The sequence below is a fragment of the Nelumbo nucifera genome, chromosome 5 (assembly GCF_055504915.1).
Source record: "Nelumbo nucifera cultivar China Antique chromosome 5, China Antique-T2T, whole genome shotgun sequence".
Lineage (NCBI taxonomy): Eukaryota > Viridiplantae > Streptophyta > Magnoliopsida > Proteales > Nelumbonaceae > Nelumbo > Nelumbo nucifera.
Window position 1 is genome coordinate 21423584 of NC_142653.1, and position 21002 is coordinate 21444585.

Below are 21002 nucleotides of genomic sequence, written 5' to 3' on the forward strand. Positions count from 1 at the left end.
GGACCGAACCGGTACAACCGGTTTTTGGAAAATCAGTAACAGAAACTGAACTGAAACCAGTTGGTTAACTGGTTGACCGGTTCGGTTAACCGTCGGTTTTGTAGTTTTTTAATTTTTATAATATATATATATATATATAATAAAAATATTATATTTTAATTAATAAATAATATATCATATATTATAAATATATATATATATATATATATATATATATATAAGATATAATATACATAAATATATAAAATATATAGAAATGTATGTATACCGGTCGGTTTGATTAACTATTGATTTTCGATATTGATTAACCGAAACTGAACTGGTACCCTTGGTAACCGATTTTTCATTTTTTTTTGCTCACACCTAAAATTCATGTTGGATTTTGATGGTCAAAGCTATTTCCATATCATACCTTTCAGCTTTCTGGAATAATAGATTTATCCTTAGGCTGTGTTTTGGTTTGACTGAAAAGGTAGAAAATTCTATACAAGGTTTGTACAGGTTTTCTTACCTTTCCTTTTCTTTCTTCACCTTTTCTTTCAAACCAAATACAAGCCTATTTAAAACACTTAAAAATCATGTGCAGCTTCAAGGTTTAAATTTCACCACTTGTTAAACTAACATGGATTTTAAGTTTTATAACTTTTAATAACTAGACTATTAAAATTAGTTATTCTTTAAGCATTAATGAGATTTATATTTGTTTGTCAAGGTATGTATGAATATTTTAATTATTCTGTAGAAGAGTGCCCATGAAGAGAACCACTCCTAAGATTGTTCAAATAGAAAAATTAGGCTTCACTCGGACAAGTTTTTTTGCTTTTGAGTTTTTGATCATTGGGCTGTAGAGCACAAATTTGAGTAAACAACAAGTTTCAGCCCCCATTTTAGAGTATTATTTTAGACACTTATTGGAAAAAGTACTTATTTTAGGTTGGGACCATACCAATAATAAGCACTTATATGCATTTTGAAAATAAGCCCGAATAAGTGTTTTTTAGGTAAGAAGTCCATTTTGAATAAGTTTGAAAAATTGTTTTTTTTTTTCACTCCAAATCTAATTGTCCCAAATTTTAGATTTGCATCTGATTAATAATTAGTTTGGATGCCGATTTAACCCTATTTGATCTGATTAAAATTTGAGTCCGATAAAAATTAGTATTTTATGTAAATATGTAATATAAGTATGTATAATTATATAAAGTTTATTATTGATAAATTTAATATTTTATATTTATATACATTTAATATAGACATAAATTAAAAATAATTTATTTATTTTTTGATTATTTTAAACACAATAGAATGATTATAAATTAAATTTGAATCCAATCTAAAATCCTACATGATAATTGAATGCAAATACGAATCTAAAGGTTTGTTTCATTATCGTATGTGGATACGGATGCAACTGGATCCGATCGTTTTATAGCGCAGAGATCGATCCGTTTGACTTGCCTTGTTATAATTCATGATATTTGATTGCTTGAAATGTTTTGTTGCAGAGTTGCTCTTCAGTCTTCATCACAACCAATAAGTGGACTGAAGTTTGCAGCTGATGAGTCACCACTCACCAGGGCAGTCAATCAGTCATCAACAGAGAGTCCCAATCCAACGAAGAAGCAAAGGCTGACTACATTGGGCCCAGCTTAACCCAGTTAGTGGTTATTGGGCCCACACGGGTCACAGAGCCTTGAAACTCGGGTTGGCCTGGTCCGGTTGATACGGTCAGGTTTGAGTTATATGCCCTAATCCGGCTGGTCCGGCTTGATCAAAATTGATATGCCCATAGGCCATATGGTCTGGGAATTGTGAATGATTACAGCACCCTCGTAATGCATTGCGCCTACGCTATGTTCTAGAAGTCAAAACTAAAAGAAGGAAAATAAAGAAATTCTAAAATAAATTAGGTTGGTAGGTTTAATTTGCATCACCTACGTCTCGGACTTCAGTCTCATCATCAATTCATCGTCATAATCGTCGTCGTCATCATCTTATTCTTTCGTTCACTTTGCAGAGAAGAAGCCGGTTTCTCTGTTATTAGGTTATGATTCCATCTCTCTCGTCCCCGTTCTCTACTTTTCTTTTTCAATCTTTTTGGTGATAAAATCTTTTTTGTTTATGGCGACAATAGTTTGCCTAGGGTTTTAGGTTTCTGTTACATTAAATCATTCATTCGGTAATAAAATCTTTCACCGTGTTCTTGTTTAGTTGATTTGTTTTTCTCTTTTGTTATAACAGTACAGACGCCGGCCGATCGTAGGTAGCCATGTCATCGTCGTCGTCGAACAACAACAACGAGAGTGCCTCAACGAACACCGACGAGACTACAAAGAATGCAATACTAAGGAGCTCGGACGGTGAAATCTTCGAGGTGGATGTGAAGGTGGCGATGGAGTCGATCACGATAAAGAACATAATCGAGGAGGATTTGGAAACCACAATCATACCCATCCCGAACGTGACGGGCAGAGTACTCTCGAAGGTCATCGAGTTCTGCAAGGAGCACGTCAAAGCCCGTGCGGAGGTTGATGCGGATGTCTCGGAGAAGAACATCAAAGAGTTCGACAAAGAATTCGTCAATGCCGATTATTCGCAGCTTCTCAATTACGCGTTGGCTGCAAATTACCTCCACATAGAGGAGCTCTTGGAATTGACTTGCCAAGCCATTGCCGACAAAATCAAGGACAAGACCGTAGAAGAGGTCCGTGATATTTTCGGCATTAAGAATGACTTTGAACCCCATGAAGAGGAAGCTCTTCGTAGAGAGAATCAATGGGTTTTCGAGTAGTAGGAGTTCTACTTCTCTCTTTCTTGCACTATGTTTTTTCTATTTTACTTTAGTTTTTCTGTTCTGATTCAACGAAACAAATCTATTTCTTTCTATCGTTTTCTTTTTGGAAGGTTGTAGTTACGAAACGTAGATCAATGAGAAAGAGCAGCGATATTCTTCTTTCAAAGTTGGGAGTTGTGTTCTATCTTGATGACTGAAGAGAATGTCTGAAGCTCTGAAATCTGGAACAACGATGTAAGTTGGGTAACTTGGGTTGAGAACGTGATGAATGGCTGAATACTGAGTGAGAGAAAGCCAAAGACTCTCCTCAGTAATGGTTGTAGAGTTGCTGTTGCACTACTAAGAATGATCAGTTGGGAATATTTTCAATTACGGATTCAAGACTATACTCCTTTTCCATACTTTCGATATTAATAGAATAGTTGTTCTTTGAAGTTTCTTAAAGTGCCATTTACTAAAACACCACTATAGTTTCATAAATTTACTAAATTCTACCTTATAGTTTCTGTTTTATTAAAACATCATCACCTATAGTTTGTGATCAATTTACTTAATCAACCTTCCATTAGATCAAGTGTAAAATAACAGTTTTAACGCTAATATTCCTTCAAATAAATTTAATCAAAAGAAATTAAAAATAAAAATACCATTTTTGCCCCAATTAAAACATGGACAACCACTCTATTTTTATCTATTTAGTCAATTTTGTTTTCTACACCAAAAAGTGTTAGGGGTATTTTTAGAATAGACAACCATGGATTCATACCCTTGAACATTTCCACTCAATTTAGGGGTACTTTTGGAATAAACAAGGGGTCCATGCCCTTAAACATTTTGCACTTTGTTTAGGTGATCATGCTACTATTTTCAGATGGCAAAGCCAATAGTTCTAAATGAAAGGTGGATTAAGTAACTAGGGCTCCATTTGGAAGGAGTACAAATACATATATGTAGAGTGCAAAACCTTGTATTTTGTATGTATTTGTATTTGTATTTCTTCCAAACTGAGCTTAGGTTGCAAACTATAAGGGGTGTTTTAATAAAATGTAAACTATAGGGTAGGTTTAAGTAAATATGTGAAACTATAGAGGGTGTTCTAGTAAATGACCATTTCCTAAACTTCAGTCAAGTTTGAGAGTGACTAAAAATACAAGTGCTTATTCAATAATCATTTGTTTTGGGATGGAAACACACAATAAGTACTTATTTTTAGAAAATAAATTCATAAGTGCTTATTTGAGAATAATGAGAAATCTCAATTTTGGGCTTCAATTAGGCTGCATTTGGCATTCCTTATTTTAAGGACTTATCTCCTTTTTGCAGTTAAAAACTCAGTTTTCATATGTGCATTTTAACTGCAAAAAGGAGAGAGGTCCTTAAAATAAGGAATGCCAAATGTAGTCTTAGTGTTTATTTCCCTTTTGGCCTATCTTGGTCCATCACATCATTTTGAAAATATCTATTCTACCCATTTAAAATAAGTGCTTTTTTCACCAATGCTCATAAGTATTTATTCTAATAAACACTTATTTTTCAAATAAGCATTCCCAAACTTAGTTTTCGTAGTTCTGCCTTTTCCTCCACTCTCTCCTTTTCCTGTATTCTTTTTTGTGGTTTCAAAGTGAAGTGAGTTTAGGCCAAGTTTATGCTCATTTGAAAAATAATTGCTTATTTTAATAAGAATTTATGAGCATTTGGTGAAAAAGCACTTATTTTAAATAGGGGTAGCATAGGTATTTTTAAAATAAATGATGTGGTGGGCCAATATAGGCCAGAAAGGAAATAAGCACTTAAGAATAAGCCCAAAATTTGGGCTTCTCAAATAAGTACTTATTCTCAGAATAAACATTTATTTCGAGTTTATTTCTCAAACATAAATAAATGCTTATTGATGTGGTCCTGTCCTAAAATTAATGCTTATTTGAATAAGTACTTATTTTTAAGCACTCCCAAACTCGTAGTCTTGACTCCCAATTGGAGTTGATGGGGCTTGATGCTAACCATTGGTTTGAGCATGGTTTTCAAAACCGGACCAGACTGGACGGTTGGACCGACTGGTTCCCTTTTTTCCCAAAACCGGATTTTCTCCAAAAACCGTTGATTTTGATCAACAAACCACTGACTTGGGCAATTAACCGTTCAAACAGTTTTGATCATTTTTGATTTTTTTTTTTAAATTTGTCATAATGAGTCGGCTATTCGGTTAAAACGGTCAGACTGTTCGGCCTGGAAACTGGACCCCTGACCGATTCGTTCTCCGGGTCTGTTTTAAAAACCTTGGGTTTGAGGATTTGGAACTTGTCTTTACCTATTGCATGAAATTGAAATGGATTTATTTCACCGTTGGATTACAATTAACGTGGATCATTGTCGTGGTGATGCTTAGACGGTTGATATTTTAATTGGTTGTAATCATAGAAGTTATATATATATATATATAAAATCAGATCCTTGGATTTTGGGTGGAATCTAGGTGATAGAATGCTATACAGAGAGCCTTTTATAGCCGTGGAATTTAGCTTCACCTTGTTCCTATCGTATTCGGGGCTGTAAATGGTATTCGTTTATAATCAACAAATAAAATCTGAAATTTATATTGGTCCTGTTAAGGATGATTTTGATCCGTTTATAACGACCCATCCCTATCCAATCAAATAAATCTGAAATTTATATTGGATTCAACTATCATAGAAGTGGTGGTAATCAATCAGGTAGCACTTGTCAAAATTCATGTGGTAGGTGGGGTCATTGTTCAAAGCCCATAGGAAAAAACTTGTATCTATGAACCGAAAAAGGTTCACAAAATTCATTTTTGATATATTTTTCTCATGATAATGATATACAATATAGAAACAATTTTTAATTAATTTATCAACAATATATAACGTTTTGGTAATTTTTAGTTTAATTTATTAATACAATTCAATATCCAATTGCAATCCAAATTTGATATAAATCCAACAGATAGAGACTAGATTGAATACAAGTAAATTAAATTTGGACCTATCTGATATTTGGTTTGATCCGCTTTATTTGTAGCCCTACATCTAATTAATAGTCATAAGGCAATTTTCTTAGTCAGGCATCTGCTTAAAAGACTAAGGCTCAGTTTGGAAGGAGTGCAAATGCAAATATGTAGAGTGCAAAACCTGGTGTTTTGTATTTATTTGTATTGCACACATATCCGTTTTTCTTTCTTTATTTTTTTTCTATTTTTTGTTTTAACTTTTCGGCATATATAAGATGAAATATTGATGAGCACCCATCGATATTCATCAATACCACTGGCAAATACAGACTTACAGACCATTATAAACGACACAGATGACTCCACTTGCTCCACACGTCAGCCCCTTGAGCCCACCTCAGGAAACAAAAATGAATTGGATATTGTTTCGTGAAAAGCTGACAATATTGTTGATTATAAACTAAAAGTCTAAAACAGTGAGATGTGTGGAAAATAAATACTCTATAGCATCACAAAGGTGAAGGTCGGGATGCTTTTGTGTTTGCTGTGATCAGATTACTGTAACTTGCTACTGCATCTCTTGTTCAAGACTGTTCTTGGAATGCCAAACTATCAGCACTGGTCTCATGAACCTGATGACACAGAGATATTATATAACATGTTCAACCCAATAATATGTTCACTTCATTTCTTTCTTTCATCTGAAGGTCTTAAACTTCCAAAATATGGATGGGGAGGAGCACTGAACAAATTAGAAGTGAGCTTTTATACAATAAATAAATTCCCCCCGGAGAGGGGGGATGCTTCATTAGGAGAGTTCTAAATTGTAATCACTTACCATAGTTTTGATGCACCTTTGTGAATTTGTGGATGGCTTTAATTACCGAACCATATGACATGGACTTTAATGGTCCCATATGTCTGTAAAAACAACAAAAACTTAAATGTAGGAAAATAAACCTAAGCAAACAAAGAGGAGTAAGTATGTTTCTGCATGAAGAAAGGAAACAAAAAACATCTACAATAAACACATCATCCGATGCTGGTCCTTGCTACCTGGGGTCTTGAGAGGGATGGTCGGTCTGGATTAGAACCCAACCATTTGCTTTTTGCACAGACATACAGATCAATCAATAGAAAGTTGAATTACATAGATAATAAGATAATCGTTGAACTTTGATCAACTATCTAGGAGGGCAAGTGCAAATAGCAACAGGTAGGACCTCTTGATTCATGTGCATAAAACTCAAATTGTAAGGGTTGTGCCTACGATCAAAGAAAAAAAATAGAAAATATTTTGGACAAAAAGCAAACCATAACAAAATGGAAAACTACTGTATTTTCTATTTTACTCATTGTATTTGCCAGAAATACGAGCCCATCACAAAATAGATAAGTTATATCAATTATGTCCATGACGTGACTTCAGCAGTTAACCAAGTCTTTTCGACAATTAATTGAAACCAAGACTCTTGTTGGTATAATTATACCTACTATTCTACCAAGTTTGCACAACCAACTTACAAGTATATGAGAGGCCCATACAGCCCTGAAAAAGTTGGGTTTGGTCGAAGGTCAGGTTAGGGTTGATGCATTGGCCCACCCAACCCAACCCTACCCGAACCCAACTTGCCTATATATGGGCATTTCTATGATACTGAAAGGGTATGATACTGGAAGAACTTTGACCAATTAGACCCCTGCTTCCGGTGAATTTTGATGGACACCAATTGATTGATTACTGCTTCTAATGATATCAGTTGATCAGTTATTAGTTTTTAGGTATCCTGCTATTATAGTTGGACTCCATACCATAGGTATGCTAAGCATGCATTGTGTAATACTCCTGAAGCACCATAACTTTTTTTTATACATACACGACATTCCTTTCACCAGACCTTAGAGAAAAAGTGCTTACACAAATTCTGTATATCGCAATCTCCAAGCTGGGAATCCTAGATGGCACCTTACAGGCCCATAAATTAGAAGAATATCAGGTTCTGGCCCTCCACAACCTGGCATCAATAGAATGCAATGGCAACAAGGCAACAAGGAAGGAGCATTGGGTCTTGAAATGAAGAAACATATAAAGTTTATTCAGCAGGTAAAACAAGAACGAACCAACAGCTTTTAGTGCATTTGTCATGTCAGGTTCTGTAATGATTAGCCCTTCTTGGTTTCCATGTGAATTAGCTGCTTTCAAATACTTGGAGAAGAGAAAGCTAGCTGCTTTAGCAGCCCCTTCTTTTCCATCACAGGATGAAACAAATTCCAATTTCATTGGCTTTCCTTCCAAAAGTGATATTTTTTCATCTACTTCCTGCAGGAAATAATTTAAGTTGCATGACTCCCAAATTAAGATTCACACTTAAGCTTAACATAATAGGGTAGAATAGAGGAAATGCAAAAGAAAAACTATTCAGATTATATACATATGGAGTTCAAATATTCTCTAACCATGGTTAGGGCTTGGTGTTACATAGGCCCAACATAAACAAGGCTGGTATGGCTGTTATAAGGGCTAAAAAAATGTCTTATTCTAATTTAAATTAAGGTACTGAGAGGCTTTACTGTCATATCCTTTGGGAAGCCTTTTTAGTAATCTAGATGCCTTCAAAGGCAAGCTGTTCTATTGTATGGAATAAAGAGGCTATCTTTGTCATATATCCTTTTAGAAGGTCCTGGTAATAACAGTCTTGAGAGCGCTTGCCATAGTAAAGGCATTATGTCCCTTTATCTTGTTTTCATTTTCTGTATTTATGAAGTGTTTGGAACCAATTTAGATTGAGGGTCTAATTGATGATAAGATATTCTAATACCAATATTCCAGAGAACCTCTTTCATGAACCATTTTTTATGGCAGCATGTCTATAAAAGAAGCAGAATACGATTGGAAGGGAGAAGACTAAAGCAATGCTAAATAATGATTTAGGATGTTCTTGCAAGAAATGAAAACAAGATGGCTTACAATGAATAAAAGAGTCTAATAAGGTGTTTTTGTATGGACCAAAGTTCAACCGGGAATGGTTTTAAAGCATGAATTATATTATGGGTTACTAAACATCAGGTTCTGTATTAAGATAAAAGCAATAAGACAACAAATAAATAGCTAGAAAACATCAGGTTCTGGAATTTATGGTCCTTTTATAATATTAGTACACTTTTTGTTACTGATCAGGAAACAAATACAACAAAGAAATAACTAGAAAATAGACTAAACTAATTTCACTAGATCATCCATAAAAAAGTGGTCTGATTAACTTGTACTTGAGATGCAACTGTAAATTACTTACGGTGCTTACCTCTCTTTGAAAAGCAATTTAAAATGAAACCTAAAAAATCATAAGAGGTCCAGAATATAGTTACCTAATTCACTTAGTACAGCTTGAGAACTTTTTCGTTTTCTACTAGTTTGCTAGGTTCATGAAAATTTTGAAAAATGATCTGACATTACTGAACTGTATCTCCTGTAAAGATTTAAATACGCAAATTACCAGATCAAAATAAGAAAGCCTAACAAGTACGAAGTAAAATCTAGGAGGTACATACTGAGCCCTTAGACTAAGTGATAATGACATGATGTTGTAACATACCCGTATATCTTTCTGAAAAAAAAAACATACACGTATATCTTCTATTAGTATACCTTAATCTACTTAACTAATAGGACTACAATTGGGTTTGATTCAGATAGGATCCAGCCACATCCAAGTTCAATCTGATTATCAAAAAGCCCCTACTGAATTCGGTACAAAATCTGATAGGATCTGGAGGTCTTGGATCAAATTCAAATCCTACCAGATTTTCAGGTTTTCAGATTAAATCTATCTATATAGGAGTTTGGCAAAAGTTTTAATGCTGACTGTTGACCTTGTCCTTTATCTGAAATTGGGATTGGCAGTGTAAGACAAGCTCACACTGGTAAGTTTAACAAAGGATATGGCACTGAAAAAAACAGAATGACAAAACAGGATTATGTAGCCAACCTCATATAGTTAGGACAAGTCTTAGATTATGATAATATATATTATGTTGGATTTGGATCTTAATCAGATAAAATATGGTTAGATCTGCATTCAATCCAATTATTAAATGGACCAAACTTTTAGAACCTGAGTTCGATTTGTTTATGTAAGCAGATCATTTGAATCCAAAATATTCAGATCATATTGTGGACTTTCGGGCTCTATTGAGAGCCCTGATCAGTAACTCGGCGATTTAAGCATACCTGAGTGAAAGCTAATTGAACAAGATGAATCTAGACTAGGTGAACAGAGAGGTGAATTTTAAAAGCCTACCCATAATAAACTCAGTGTACTTAAGAGTGGTAACTTATGAATAGGGAACCTGAATTTGAACCAGGCAAACCAACAAACCGGGCAAGCATGATCCAGAGCTTAATTAGTAACTTGCATTTAGAGTAACACTGTTTTTTTTGAAGTGTAGAGCAACATTATGTAAAGAGGCATACATAATAATAATTAATATAAATAGTTAATACAAAGTTACAAAAAAATCCTTTGATTAACTAATCCAAAATAAACTTAAATCCTCATAAACCAAACCAACATAAAATAGAAAAAAAAAACCCGAAATTTTAAATAAGGCCCTAGTAACACTGAAATCAAGAGAAATAACCAGTTGGATCTTGAACATTTCATATTTACACAGAAGAAATGGTTCCTCAAAATCCTGGTTAGCTATGTACAAATATCCAGTTCCTAGTCATGTCAATTTTATATTTTAGTGGTTTAAATTAGCACAAATATATACCATTGTCTTAATGATCATACTGACATACTTCCTTCTCTAGCACTACCAAAATGAACAAGCTCCAATAAAACCATCTGCCTTGGATTTTTGGCAGCCCCAGACTTGGGGAGAAGTGCTCTCAAATTGTTCCTTTGTCCAACTAAACTGGGAAGATTGCATTGCAGTTTTTTTTTTTTTTTTTTTGAATATTTCATTGCACTTTATTAGAGCTCACTAGCTAATACAGCATTGCTCATCAACTTTATATTAGCCTAATTTACAACCAAGGCTTTAAAAGGCTGAAGGTGGAGGCAAGGCAGTTCAGTCTCAAAGAGGCAAGGTGTAGGCTTCAAGGCTTTTTGAGGCATAAGTCTCAAAAAATCCAAAATTTATAGATAAAATTTATAAATAATAGAGACATGAAAACTAAAAAGCATTCGATTCACCTTTTTTGTGAAATCCTGTCAACCCGCTATGTGTGTGTGTGTGTTTTCTCATAATAGAAAAATAACACTGTATCATACCAATTAGTATAAAAGAAATGCATATTAAACAATAAATGAATAATCAAAATTTATGGTCCAAAGTTCACAATGTATAAATCAAAATTCATAATGTATAATTTATATTAATATAAACTATATCTATACAGTATACGCTATTCAAAACAACAGACACATTATTTCAATTATTTAATTGCAAAAAGTAAACCCTCAATGTGAAAACCCTAAGTAAAAACAAATTTAAGGCTTAGAAAGATAGTCCCGATTCCTATTCATCTTTGACTAATAAAAAATATTTCAATTATTTAAAAGATAAAATAAACCATTGACAAATTAAAAGAATAAAATTTAACTAGGATAAAATCATACAAACTTAATATATTATCATATTGTTCATTATTTTAACTATTTATTTGTGGTGTATTACTGTACCACTGGATAACTTCTTCTGAACCTAAATTGACTTTTTCCATCGTCATAACAAATGTCTTCAGTAAATCAAATCAGTTCCACATATTCAATGAGTTGGAACATGTTTCTATGACACTAGATGCCATATCTATAATAGAATTCTCACCACTGATGTGCATTATTGAATTCCACCGACTTCACTATGGGCCCGTACAAATTCTGCTACAACTCTTCACCACTCTCCATTTCATTCTTCTAACAGTATAAGCTAGTCTTAAAGCATGACAGCAAAGCAACACCTCATACCAGCAAAGTACAGGTGGAAGTGGAGACCATGCTCATTAATCATCATAAGACAAGAACACTATACCTGATATCTAAGTAGTCACATGCAATCATGCACTGCATGCCAATAGGAGATACTGATAAAACTAGAATGACAACATATGGGTTTAGAAAGAAAGAGGGGGATATGAGCAAGCACAATGGTGGGTTCTCATTGAAAATCTGAGATCGATGACAAAGAACATAGTGGACAAATCTCTGGCTTCACATGGTGTTGCATCTAGAATCTTTAACTCCATTAGAGAAGGCACTCCAGTTTTGATTTTTAATGGTGCCCTTTGTATTCTCCATGGCATCTCATTTTTTAACTTCTCAAATTTCTAGTATCTGTGACGAATTTTGGAGGAAATTGTAGATTCAAATGCTAAAACCTTGAGATGAGAAATTTATCTTCTCTATTTCAGGTTGATTGACTGACTGAGCAGCCAAAAACAGAAGAAGCCACCTAAACCAATCTCCTCCATAAGTCGTATTCTAGAATATTGTGTTCATCTTTTCTGCACCTCTATTTCAGTATTTGAATCTCTTGAAAGAAGAATACCTCGGTAAATATCTAAACCCTAAGTTGATTTTCTTGGCTATTTTTTTACAGTACAGCACCAATTTCTTCTATACCCATTTAATATTCTTGAGCTCTTTTTTTTTTTTTTTTTTTTTGCAATAGTAGTAATGTAGGCACATGCCTCAAGTAAAACCCGCCTCAAAACTAAACTAAAGGCATACACCTCTTCGCCTCACCTTAAGGCCTTTTATAACCATGTTTACAACTGGAGAAAATTTTAAGATGTAAGCTTAGAGAAACATAAATGATTATTGTTGAATAGAAAGTTAAATGTATACTTAATTTGTATTTTAGATAGTTTAACCAAATTAGAACTATCGAACATAAGCATGTCATAAATCTAAAAATGTAACCAATGAGCATGTTAATTAATACTACAAATTGATAATACAACCAGGAAAAAAACATGAGAATATTTTTTCTTAATGAGTTCAACCAAAGGTAGGGAGCCTAGCAGTCATGAGCTTTTTTGGGGTAAACAGTCTAATGAACTTCATGACATGGAAGTAAATGATCTGATATAAACATTTAATACAAATGAGTTATAGAATAAAAATAACTTAGAGTACTACCTCCCATGTTCTTTTGCAACCCAATTTCTCGAAAATGATACCCTTTGATTCCTTCAGAACTCCTAAAATAACAGAGTGTCAAAATTAGATCTGTTTGAGAGAAGTAAAACTTATCAAAAGAAAAGAAATTTGACAGAAGTAAATCTACACCCAACTCCCACTTAAGATTTGTTCTTGTGTCCTCACCATCCATATCATATAGAGAGACATGCTTCACGCCAATAGATGCTAACCAACTTAAAAGCTTAAGAATTCTGGAAGTATGCTGAGCTTCTTCACTGTCTACTACAACAGCTAGGTAATGGAGGTTACTTAAATCAAGGGATTTGTACTTCACCAACAACCCACTTGAGATAATGTGGCTTTGAAGCATCTGAACCATTCTCAGAACAAAGTACCATATGCTGACAACAAGGTGTACACAATGCCAGAGTATTCGAAGCACAACCTTACATATATAATCGATACTTAAAACCTGCATGCCATAAAATGACAGATGATCATGGCTAAAGCCCAGATTGAGTTTGTTAACTTAGGTAGGGATGGTTTTTTTTTTTCTGTTTTTATGCCTTCACCATGAAATGCACACTTCATTTCCTACCAATATGCACAAATACCCCTCTATTGCCTACAAGACAAACCTTAAAGCTTTGAGATGAAGTGATCAACTAATATTCATAGAGTGTTAGTCTATTCCTTGCAATTGTCTACTAGTGTTCCTAAGGTGTTAGTCTATGCATTCATGATGCAAGCAAAACAATCATCATCAAAGCCTCATCCCAACATATGGGATTGGCTATCCATGACCATACGAGTTAGGCAAAAGTTTTAATTCCGGCTGCCAACCTGACACAACCCTCCCCCTTTATCTGGGATTGGGCCTGGTGGTCTAAGACAAGCTCACACTAGAATCAAAACATCAAATCTGTATTAAAAATCATACATATTAAATCAAACCACAAGCACATATCAAAAAAAAAAAAAAACATAGAAGGGGTTTTTAACTTGATCATGTAATGAGAAACCTACCGCAGTTATTCATGAAACACATAATTGACATAAAACACCTCAAGCTGTGAAGCAAGTGCCCTATACTTTTAGGTGTGGCCTCCAGATTGAACCTTAGGGTGTTTTCTATTAGACTTGTCTCAAGGCATAAGCCTCAAATGACATCTTATCAACATGAAATTATGAGATATTTTAAACATTTCAGTCCTGATAGTATCTTAAAGAACAAAAACTATTTAATATTAGCATTTTAAGCCTTTTTTTGAGAGAAGGTAAGCTATTTAATATTAGCATTTTAAGCCAATTTAAAGAAAGTGTGATGAAAAAAAGAGTAAAAAGTTAAAAAGGAATTTTACAACCACACTTCACTGATGTGACTGATTACCAGACCAATTGTCAAAACAGTCATGAATAGGGTACAAGTCTTAAATGCATACACAAGTTTTGAATCTGCAAGGAAAGCACAGGAAATTTAAAAATAAGCTTAATACAAGTATTATGCACATGAATGACCACAACTCTTATGCTGACTGATCCAGTTTTGGGCTGTAGTTGAATAAGCATATAAATTGCAGATAAAAAAATTAAATAATTATATTACTTGGAGAATCCTAACCACCTAAGGGATACTCTTTCATCCCAAAGATTGAATGTTTTATTTTCCAATTTCCAACCATAACATCAAGATTGTGGAAATACAACCTTTTAGCATAGGCATCCACAAGGCAGATAGCAGTTGAGCAGCTTCACAGGAATGCAGATGCAGATGCACTGACAAAATATACCATTTCCTATGTGCATAAATTCAGAATGCAGCCATTTTTACTTATAAAAAATATATAGTTTCAATCAGTCTATGATCTGATCAATACAAGATTTTCAAACCAAAATATTCACGGCAGACTTTTACCATGAGAGGAACCACTAACATGTCAATAAGCAGATAAAACAGTTGGAATTTGCACGTAAACACAAAGCTTCTCAAGGCCACTACAACAGTGCTTTCAACAAGATTTCAGTAGAAACCACTATCTGCTGATTCGGTCAAGCTTCTTGTGAAAGGAAGAGGAGAAAGTTGTAGATTTCAGCAATAGAAAGAGAAAAGGGAAGGAAGAAGAAGAAGGTCAACTAGGGTTTTGTATATTAAACCTAGCCGCCAGCCCCTCATTCTATTTATATTTAACTTAAATATGAGATATTACAAAGATGCCCTTAGTAGGGCGGCAACTCAAACTAAATAGTTACAACCCTTTTAAAAATAAAAAAAAAACTAATGGCCCAAGGCCCAACAACTTCTTAATTTAAAAGAAAATAAACTAAACACAAATCGGTGGCCCCACTCAACAATTTCTTTGAAATGTTTTTTTAATAGTGTACAAAAATAAAACAAAACTAAGTTCATATATACTTGATTATTGAGATATCTTACTTGATAAATTACACAAATACAGATAAAGTTGTCAAAATCAATGTTTTAAAACGTGGAGGTGTAATGTGAGGCATTTCACTACCTACAGGTGTGAGGCATAGTTTAGAATGTAAGAGGTGTAAGCCTCCCAAGCACAAGGTGGCATAAGCCTCCTTAAGAGGAAGGAGGATGAGGAGGAGTAAGTAGGAGGAAGGACTGTTATATGTATATGTATATAACCAACAAGCAAGGCAACCACCTTAACTTTAATGGCATGTTATATATATATGCTTATGTATTTGTATCTGTATGTGTATCAAAATTTTGAAAACCACATCAGTTGGATGAGCCATGAAAACGAGGAAAAGCCCCCTTTCCAGTCAAATGTGTGACTCAGTTTTCAAAACATGTACATGCATTTGTATGTCTACATGTATGTATATGTGTATATTGGGAGTTTTAAACCAATTCAAAATAAAGATGTTAATTATTTATAAAATCTGACCATTTGTCTAGGCAGATTAGTTCTATATTCTTCAACTCGTACATCAATCAACAACAGCCACTACACTAGCCCACAACCTGGGGTTAACATTGGAGGGGTAATGAATCTTCCAACTTCAACATAACGTGCCTAGAAGACGGAAACCATAACTCGAATTCTTTGACAATTCAGAGCAATGCCAATGTGTAAGATATGAAGTTTAGAATACATGAATCCTTGTGATGGCATGCTGTCCTCATATGAATTTCACAATGTCCTCTCTAACAACTGGATCGCATGGACTAAATACCCTAAACCAAAAGATCATAAAATGCATATATCATCGTAGGGATGCCCTTGCACAAAGGGTAGGAAAGAAAACCAACTTCAAGTTACTCACATGAGCCACAGGAACGAAGACCATCCGAATTTGAACTCCTAAATCCATGGGTCTGCAAAATAGTAAATAGTTGTTCAAATAATATGTGAATAAACAATTATAGAATATGTTAATATACTAGCAATTACATAACAATAACCCCACTAATTTTCCTCAATCTCTAGTTAATAGGGTATTTGTGGCTGAGGCGTTTCATAGGCCTTCCGTTCATCGAGAATTGTTAACGCATGGGTAGATATTAACGAAACGATTCTCGCCGAATACTGTGACATTAAAGAGATTGCAATTTGAGTGTTGCATACTATGAATTTTCGGGTTTGGCCACCGTATAGAAATGTCAGAAAGTGTTAGAAAATGTTATTTCCAATCAGTTCTTGTGGTAAAGAAGAATGAGAAGAAATTAAAGGGGGAAAAAAAGTAAAGCTGAAGCAGTCGGGGTTTACAGTGGAACCTGTAATGGAGAAATTCAGAATCCGATCTCTGTTCTAATTCAAAGATACAGTTGATGAGTTTCAGTTAGCATCTAAAATTGATTCTGACACTGCATATTCATGTTTCGGTTCCAATTTTGTGAGAAAACGTAGTTTGATATTTCGGTCCGAATTCTGGGTAACAACTTAAAAAAAATAAACCAATTATTCCGGTGTAATATTGAGAAGGAAGCAACCCAATCTAATGGGAATGTCTCTACTAAAAAGTAGAGTAAAATTGCCGTGTTTACTCAGAAGACCGAGTGCTAATTTGTTTCTAAGTAGAAAAAGAAAACAGAGAGAAAGAAAAGCAGGAACAGTAGATGAGATGAAAAAGAAGAGTTGAGGAAACATACCTGTTCTCCTTTGGCTGTTTCCTTTCTCTCATGGCGATTGGCGAAGTTTTACCGTTCTTCTATAGCCAAGATAAAATGTAGAGGCAAAGGAGGACACGAGCTTGGCGTGAAGTAAATGAACGAGTTTGGCTGGCTACACATCTTTACAACGCGGGCTGCCTATCGAGAATTTTCCCTTTTTTTACCCCAAAAAATTTCGATAAAAAAACCTAAAAAATAAAAAAAAAACTTTAAATTTATTTATGGTTTTTGAATCGCTGTTGAACCGAACGGTCAAAACGTTTGGTCCGAGAATCATTCGGACAACTGGTTTAGTTTTATCTCAAATCCAGTTCCTGGCTAAAAACCTTTAAATAGGTCAATGACCTGTCGATCCGTTCAATGATTTTGGCCATTTTATATTTTAATTAGTTTTTAAAATTTTTATGTCAAAATGAGCCATTCATTTGAATTGGACGGTTGAACTATCGACTCAAAAACCGGTGGCCAGAATGGAACGAAATCAACTAGACGGTCAAACAGGAAAACCGTCCATTTTACCCCAAAACCGTTGATTTGCTTAGCAAACCGCTGATCGAACCGTCCAATAGTTTTGTTTTTTTATTTTTTTGTTTTTTTATTTTTTTTGTCAGAATGGGTCATCCGTTTGATTCGAATGGACGGCCTGTTCGACTCGGACCAGACCCTTGGCTGGTCAAGGGTCCAACGAGCGGGCCATTCGTTTGAATCAGACAACGAACCGGTCAGGGGTTTGGTTCCCGGATCGAATGGACCAGACCAAGCTGGACGATCGGACCGGAAAACCATCCATTTTACCCTAGAACCGGTATTTTGCCAAAATCCATTGATTTGGTCAACAAACCGCTAACCCGAGCATTCAAACCGTTCGAACTATCCAATGATTTTGGCTGTTTTTTAATTTTTTTTAAATTTTAAATTTTTTGTCAGAACAGGTCATTTGTTCGATTCGAACGGTTCGACCTTGACTGGTCAACAGTTTGCTAACCAAATAAATGGTTTTTGGCAAAATAACGGTTTTAGGGTAAAATGGACAATTTTTCTGATTTGACCGTCTAGTCCGGTTCGTTTTGGCTATCGGTCTTTGAGTTGATGGTTCGATCATCCCATTCAAATGAATGGCTCATTTTGACATAAAAAGTTAAAAAATAAAAAAACAAAAATTAAAAATGGCCAAAATCATTGAACGAATCGATGGATTGTTAACTGATTCAAAGGTTTTTGACTAAGAATCAGATTTGACCGGTTGTCTAGATGATTCTCGAGCCAAACAATTTGACTATCTGATTCAACAGCAGTTCAAAATCATAAATAAACTTAAAGCTTTTCTTCTATTTTTTAGGTTGAAAAAATAAAGAGAAAATAAGTACCGGAAGTTAACACTCCCGTCTTTACTTTTTTTTATGTCATTTAAACCATCTACGTAATATGAAAGTGCAACTTGCGTTTTAACATGTAGATGTGTAATCCAACCCAACCCGAATGAATAGATTTCAGTTACGTAGAACATTACGTCGTTTGCGCTTGAATCGTGCAACTTTGGCTGTGACATGTGATGAGTAAGGTGGTACCAATCCTAACTGAACCGGAGTTCTGATGGGCTAATGGCCCCCATAGCACGCTTGAAATGTGTTTGGTTGTGACATGTGATGATTAAGGTGGTACGGGGTGCGCAAATGCTAGTTTCTACACGGAATCAAATGTAACGGACTTCAATCCGTCTTAAACCGATACTACCCAATCTGTTACAGGGTAGGGTATGATTTCAAATTATTGAAATCAATCCTCATTCAGGCAGGTTTCAAATAGAGGTGTAAAACGAGTCATATTAGGCTGGCATGGCATGACCCGTATGTCTCCCTCCTTTGGGATATTTTGGAGGGGGGGTCAGTCCAACATGACCCACGATCCGAGCCTACATAGGCCAGTGCTTGGCCGGGCTGGTCTGTGGGCCAAGCCTTAGGCCAGGCCAGGTCGTAGATCAGACCAAAGTTATTTATTTAAAAAATTGAAAAAAACTTAAAATTTTAATTTTATATGAATTTTGGTATATACAATTGCTTATATAAACAATAATTAAATAAAATAGTATAATAAAATAAAAAATGTTTATTTTATTAATATTATATACTATGTATTATTATATATATATAATATGGGCCATGCTGGGCTGGCTCAAAATCGTATTGGGCCGTGGGTGGCACGGCCCGATTTACACCTCAGGGTCCAGGGGTTTACCTTATTTGAAGGCTGGCCTTGGTAAAACTGACGTTGTTAGAACTTACCTTGGAACCAAACTTGCCTCAAAATCGTGTTGGGCCGTGGGTGGCACGGCCCGATTTACACCTCAGGGTCCAGGGGTTTACCTTATTTGAAGGCTGGCCTTGGTAAAACTGACGTTGTTAGAACTTACCTTGGAACCAAATTTGCCTTGAAATAAACCCTAGAAAACTTGAAATATGAAGATTTGAACCCAAGCATTCATGCTTACAAAGGCCATGGTCTCACTTGACCATTAACTTACTTAAGTGATTTGATCATTTTTTTTAATATTTGAATATGTATAATAAATAATATAAAAGATAATATTTACAAAATTTAAATTTAATTTAAAAGTTTTTAATCATATAATAATAATCTACATATTAAGTTAGTCATTTTAATTAATAGAGATAATATAAATTTTAAACTATATATTATATTTATTAAACTAAACCGGCCCTACAAGGTTCTGCCATGAAATTGAACCAAACCGGTCCATGCTCACCCCTAGTACCAATTCTAACTAAAGGAGACTTTGGTTCGCTGTTAACAGCTTAGGCCTGTTGAAAATGTCCTCAGCCATGACACGTAAACTCATTCCTACACTTATTTGACTTTGGGGCAATTACTCTTTTACCCCACACCTACATAACGTGTCATGTCTAAAAACACCCTGAACAGCGTAAACAATCGAAGTTTTATGTAACTAAACAGGAGTTCTGATTTTTTTTTGGCAAGAAAAAAGTGGAAATTCAATTATATAGAAAAGGATACATGTTGCGAGTGTTTGGAGTTGTAGTGTACATTGAACTGGCCCTTACAAGATATATAAGCAAAAAAATGGGCTGTTTGGTTATATTGTCTTAATATATGTATAAAATATATATATATATTCAAATGAGTCTATTAGTCGTCTTAGATGATTTCTATGCAGCTGCTCGAACCAGTGAGATACTCGGTCAGTATTCACAAAATCTATTAATGCTGCATTATCTGAATGTATCAAAAGATGTGTGATGCCATTAGAGAGGGCTACATGTAGTCTATCTAACAGGGCTCGAATTTCAACATCATAGCTGGTGAATACTCAAGAGGGTCTACCTTTTGCAATGATATATTGTTCGTTGGGATGTTGGAGGATGAATTCTCGTCCTGCATTGTCTGAATCTGGATCAAAAGAGCCATCAGTAAACAAAATGGGAATATTACTGAATTGTAAATGGTGAGGGTGGTGTTGTGGTGGCCGAGAAAGAGGGTACTCCGCTGAAATAATATGTGGGATGGTGGAAGCTTGAAACAATTGTAATTACTGGAGATTCCATGAGCCTTCAGGGTTGAGTTGTTTTGAAACTTTTAATTCCGAGCCTTGAAATTGAGGTGCTGGAGTATTCAGTAGTGGTATGTTACCTGGCAGAGATGGAACCCATGGGTCGGAAATAGCCGAGACCTCCGTTCCTTAATTGACCACAATAAGTTAGAACGTAGCATTAATAGCAACTGATGGGCTTGTTGCCACCATGATGAACTACGTTTGCATTTCTTTGAAGCAAACAAGGAGGTGTGAGGGAAGTATTTGGACTTAATCTGCATACTCCCAAGCCCTTGCCTTGGATTGTGGACCCCTATATGCGAATAACTCGGATTAGCTGCAGCGAGGGCTGTGCAACCAATGGTAACACCTCACGTCAA

The 21002-nt window shown here is 34.9% G+C and overlaps 1 protein-coding gene and 1 pseudogene across 4 annotated transcripts; one reads left to right on the top strand and one right to left on the bottom strand.

Annotated features, from left to right (window-relative positions):
• Positions 1-1511: 1511 nt before the first annotated feature.
• LOC104595725 (SKP1-like protein 1A pseudogene) lies at positions 1512-3147 on the top strand (annotated as a pseudogene). The gene is made up of 2 exons (XR_016075891.1): positions 1512-2044; positions 2242-3147. The product of XR_016075891.1 is annotated as an SKP1-like protein 1A pseudogene (transcript).
• A 2781-nt stretch (positions 3148-5928) lies between these two features.
• On the bottom strand, positions 5929-17183 carry LEW1 (Undecaprenyl pyrophosphate synthetase family protein). 3 transcript variants are annotated; one of them, XM_010256587.3, is made up of 8 exons: positions 17034-17183; positions 16208-16259; positions 13094-13382; positions 12908-12969; positions 7884-8082; positions 7681-7777; positions 6601-6683; positions 5929-6394 (listed from the first exon to the last, which is right to left on the bottom strand). In XM_010256587.3, the coding sequence occupies exons 1-8, from the start codon at positions 17063-17065 to the stop codon at positions 6387-6389; spliced, it is 822 nt and encodes a 273-aa protein (XP_010254889.1). In that variant the 5' UTR covers positions 17066-17183; the 3' UTR covers positions 5929-6386. The 3 variants fall into 3 exon arrangements, with proteins under 3 accessions (XP_010254889.1, XP_010254890.1, XP_088744892.1); XM_010256588.3 differs by lacking the exon at positions 17034-17183 and adding an exon at positions 16659-16948; XM_088888766.1 differs by lacking the exons at positions 16208-16259; positions 17034-17183 and adding an exon at positions 15829-16129.
• Between the last annotated feature and the right edge of the window lie 3819 nt (positions 17184-21002).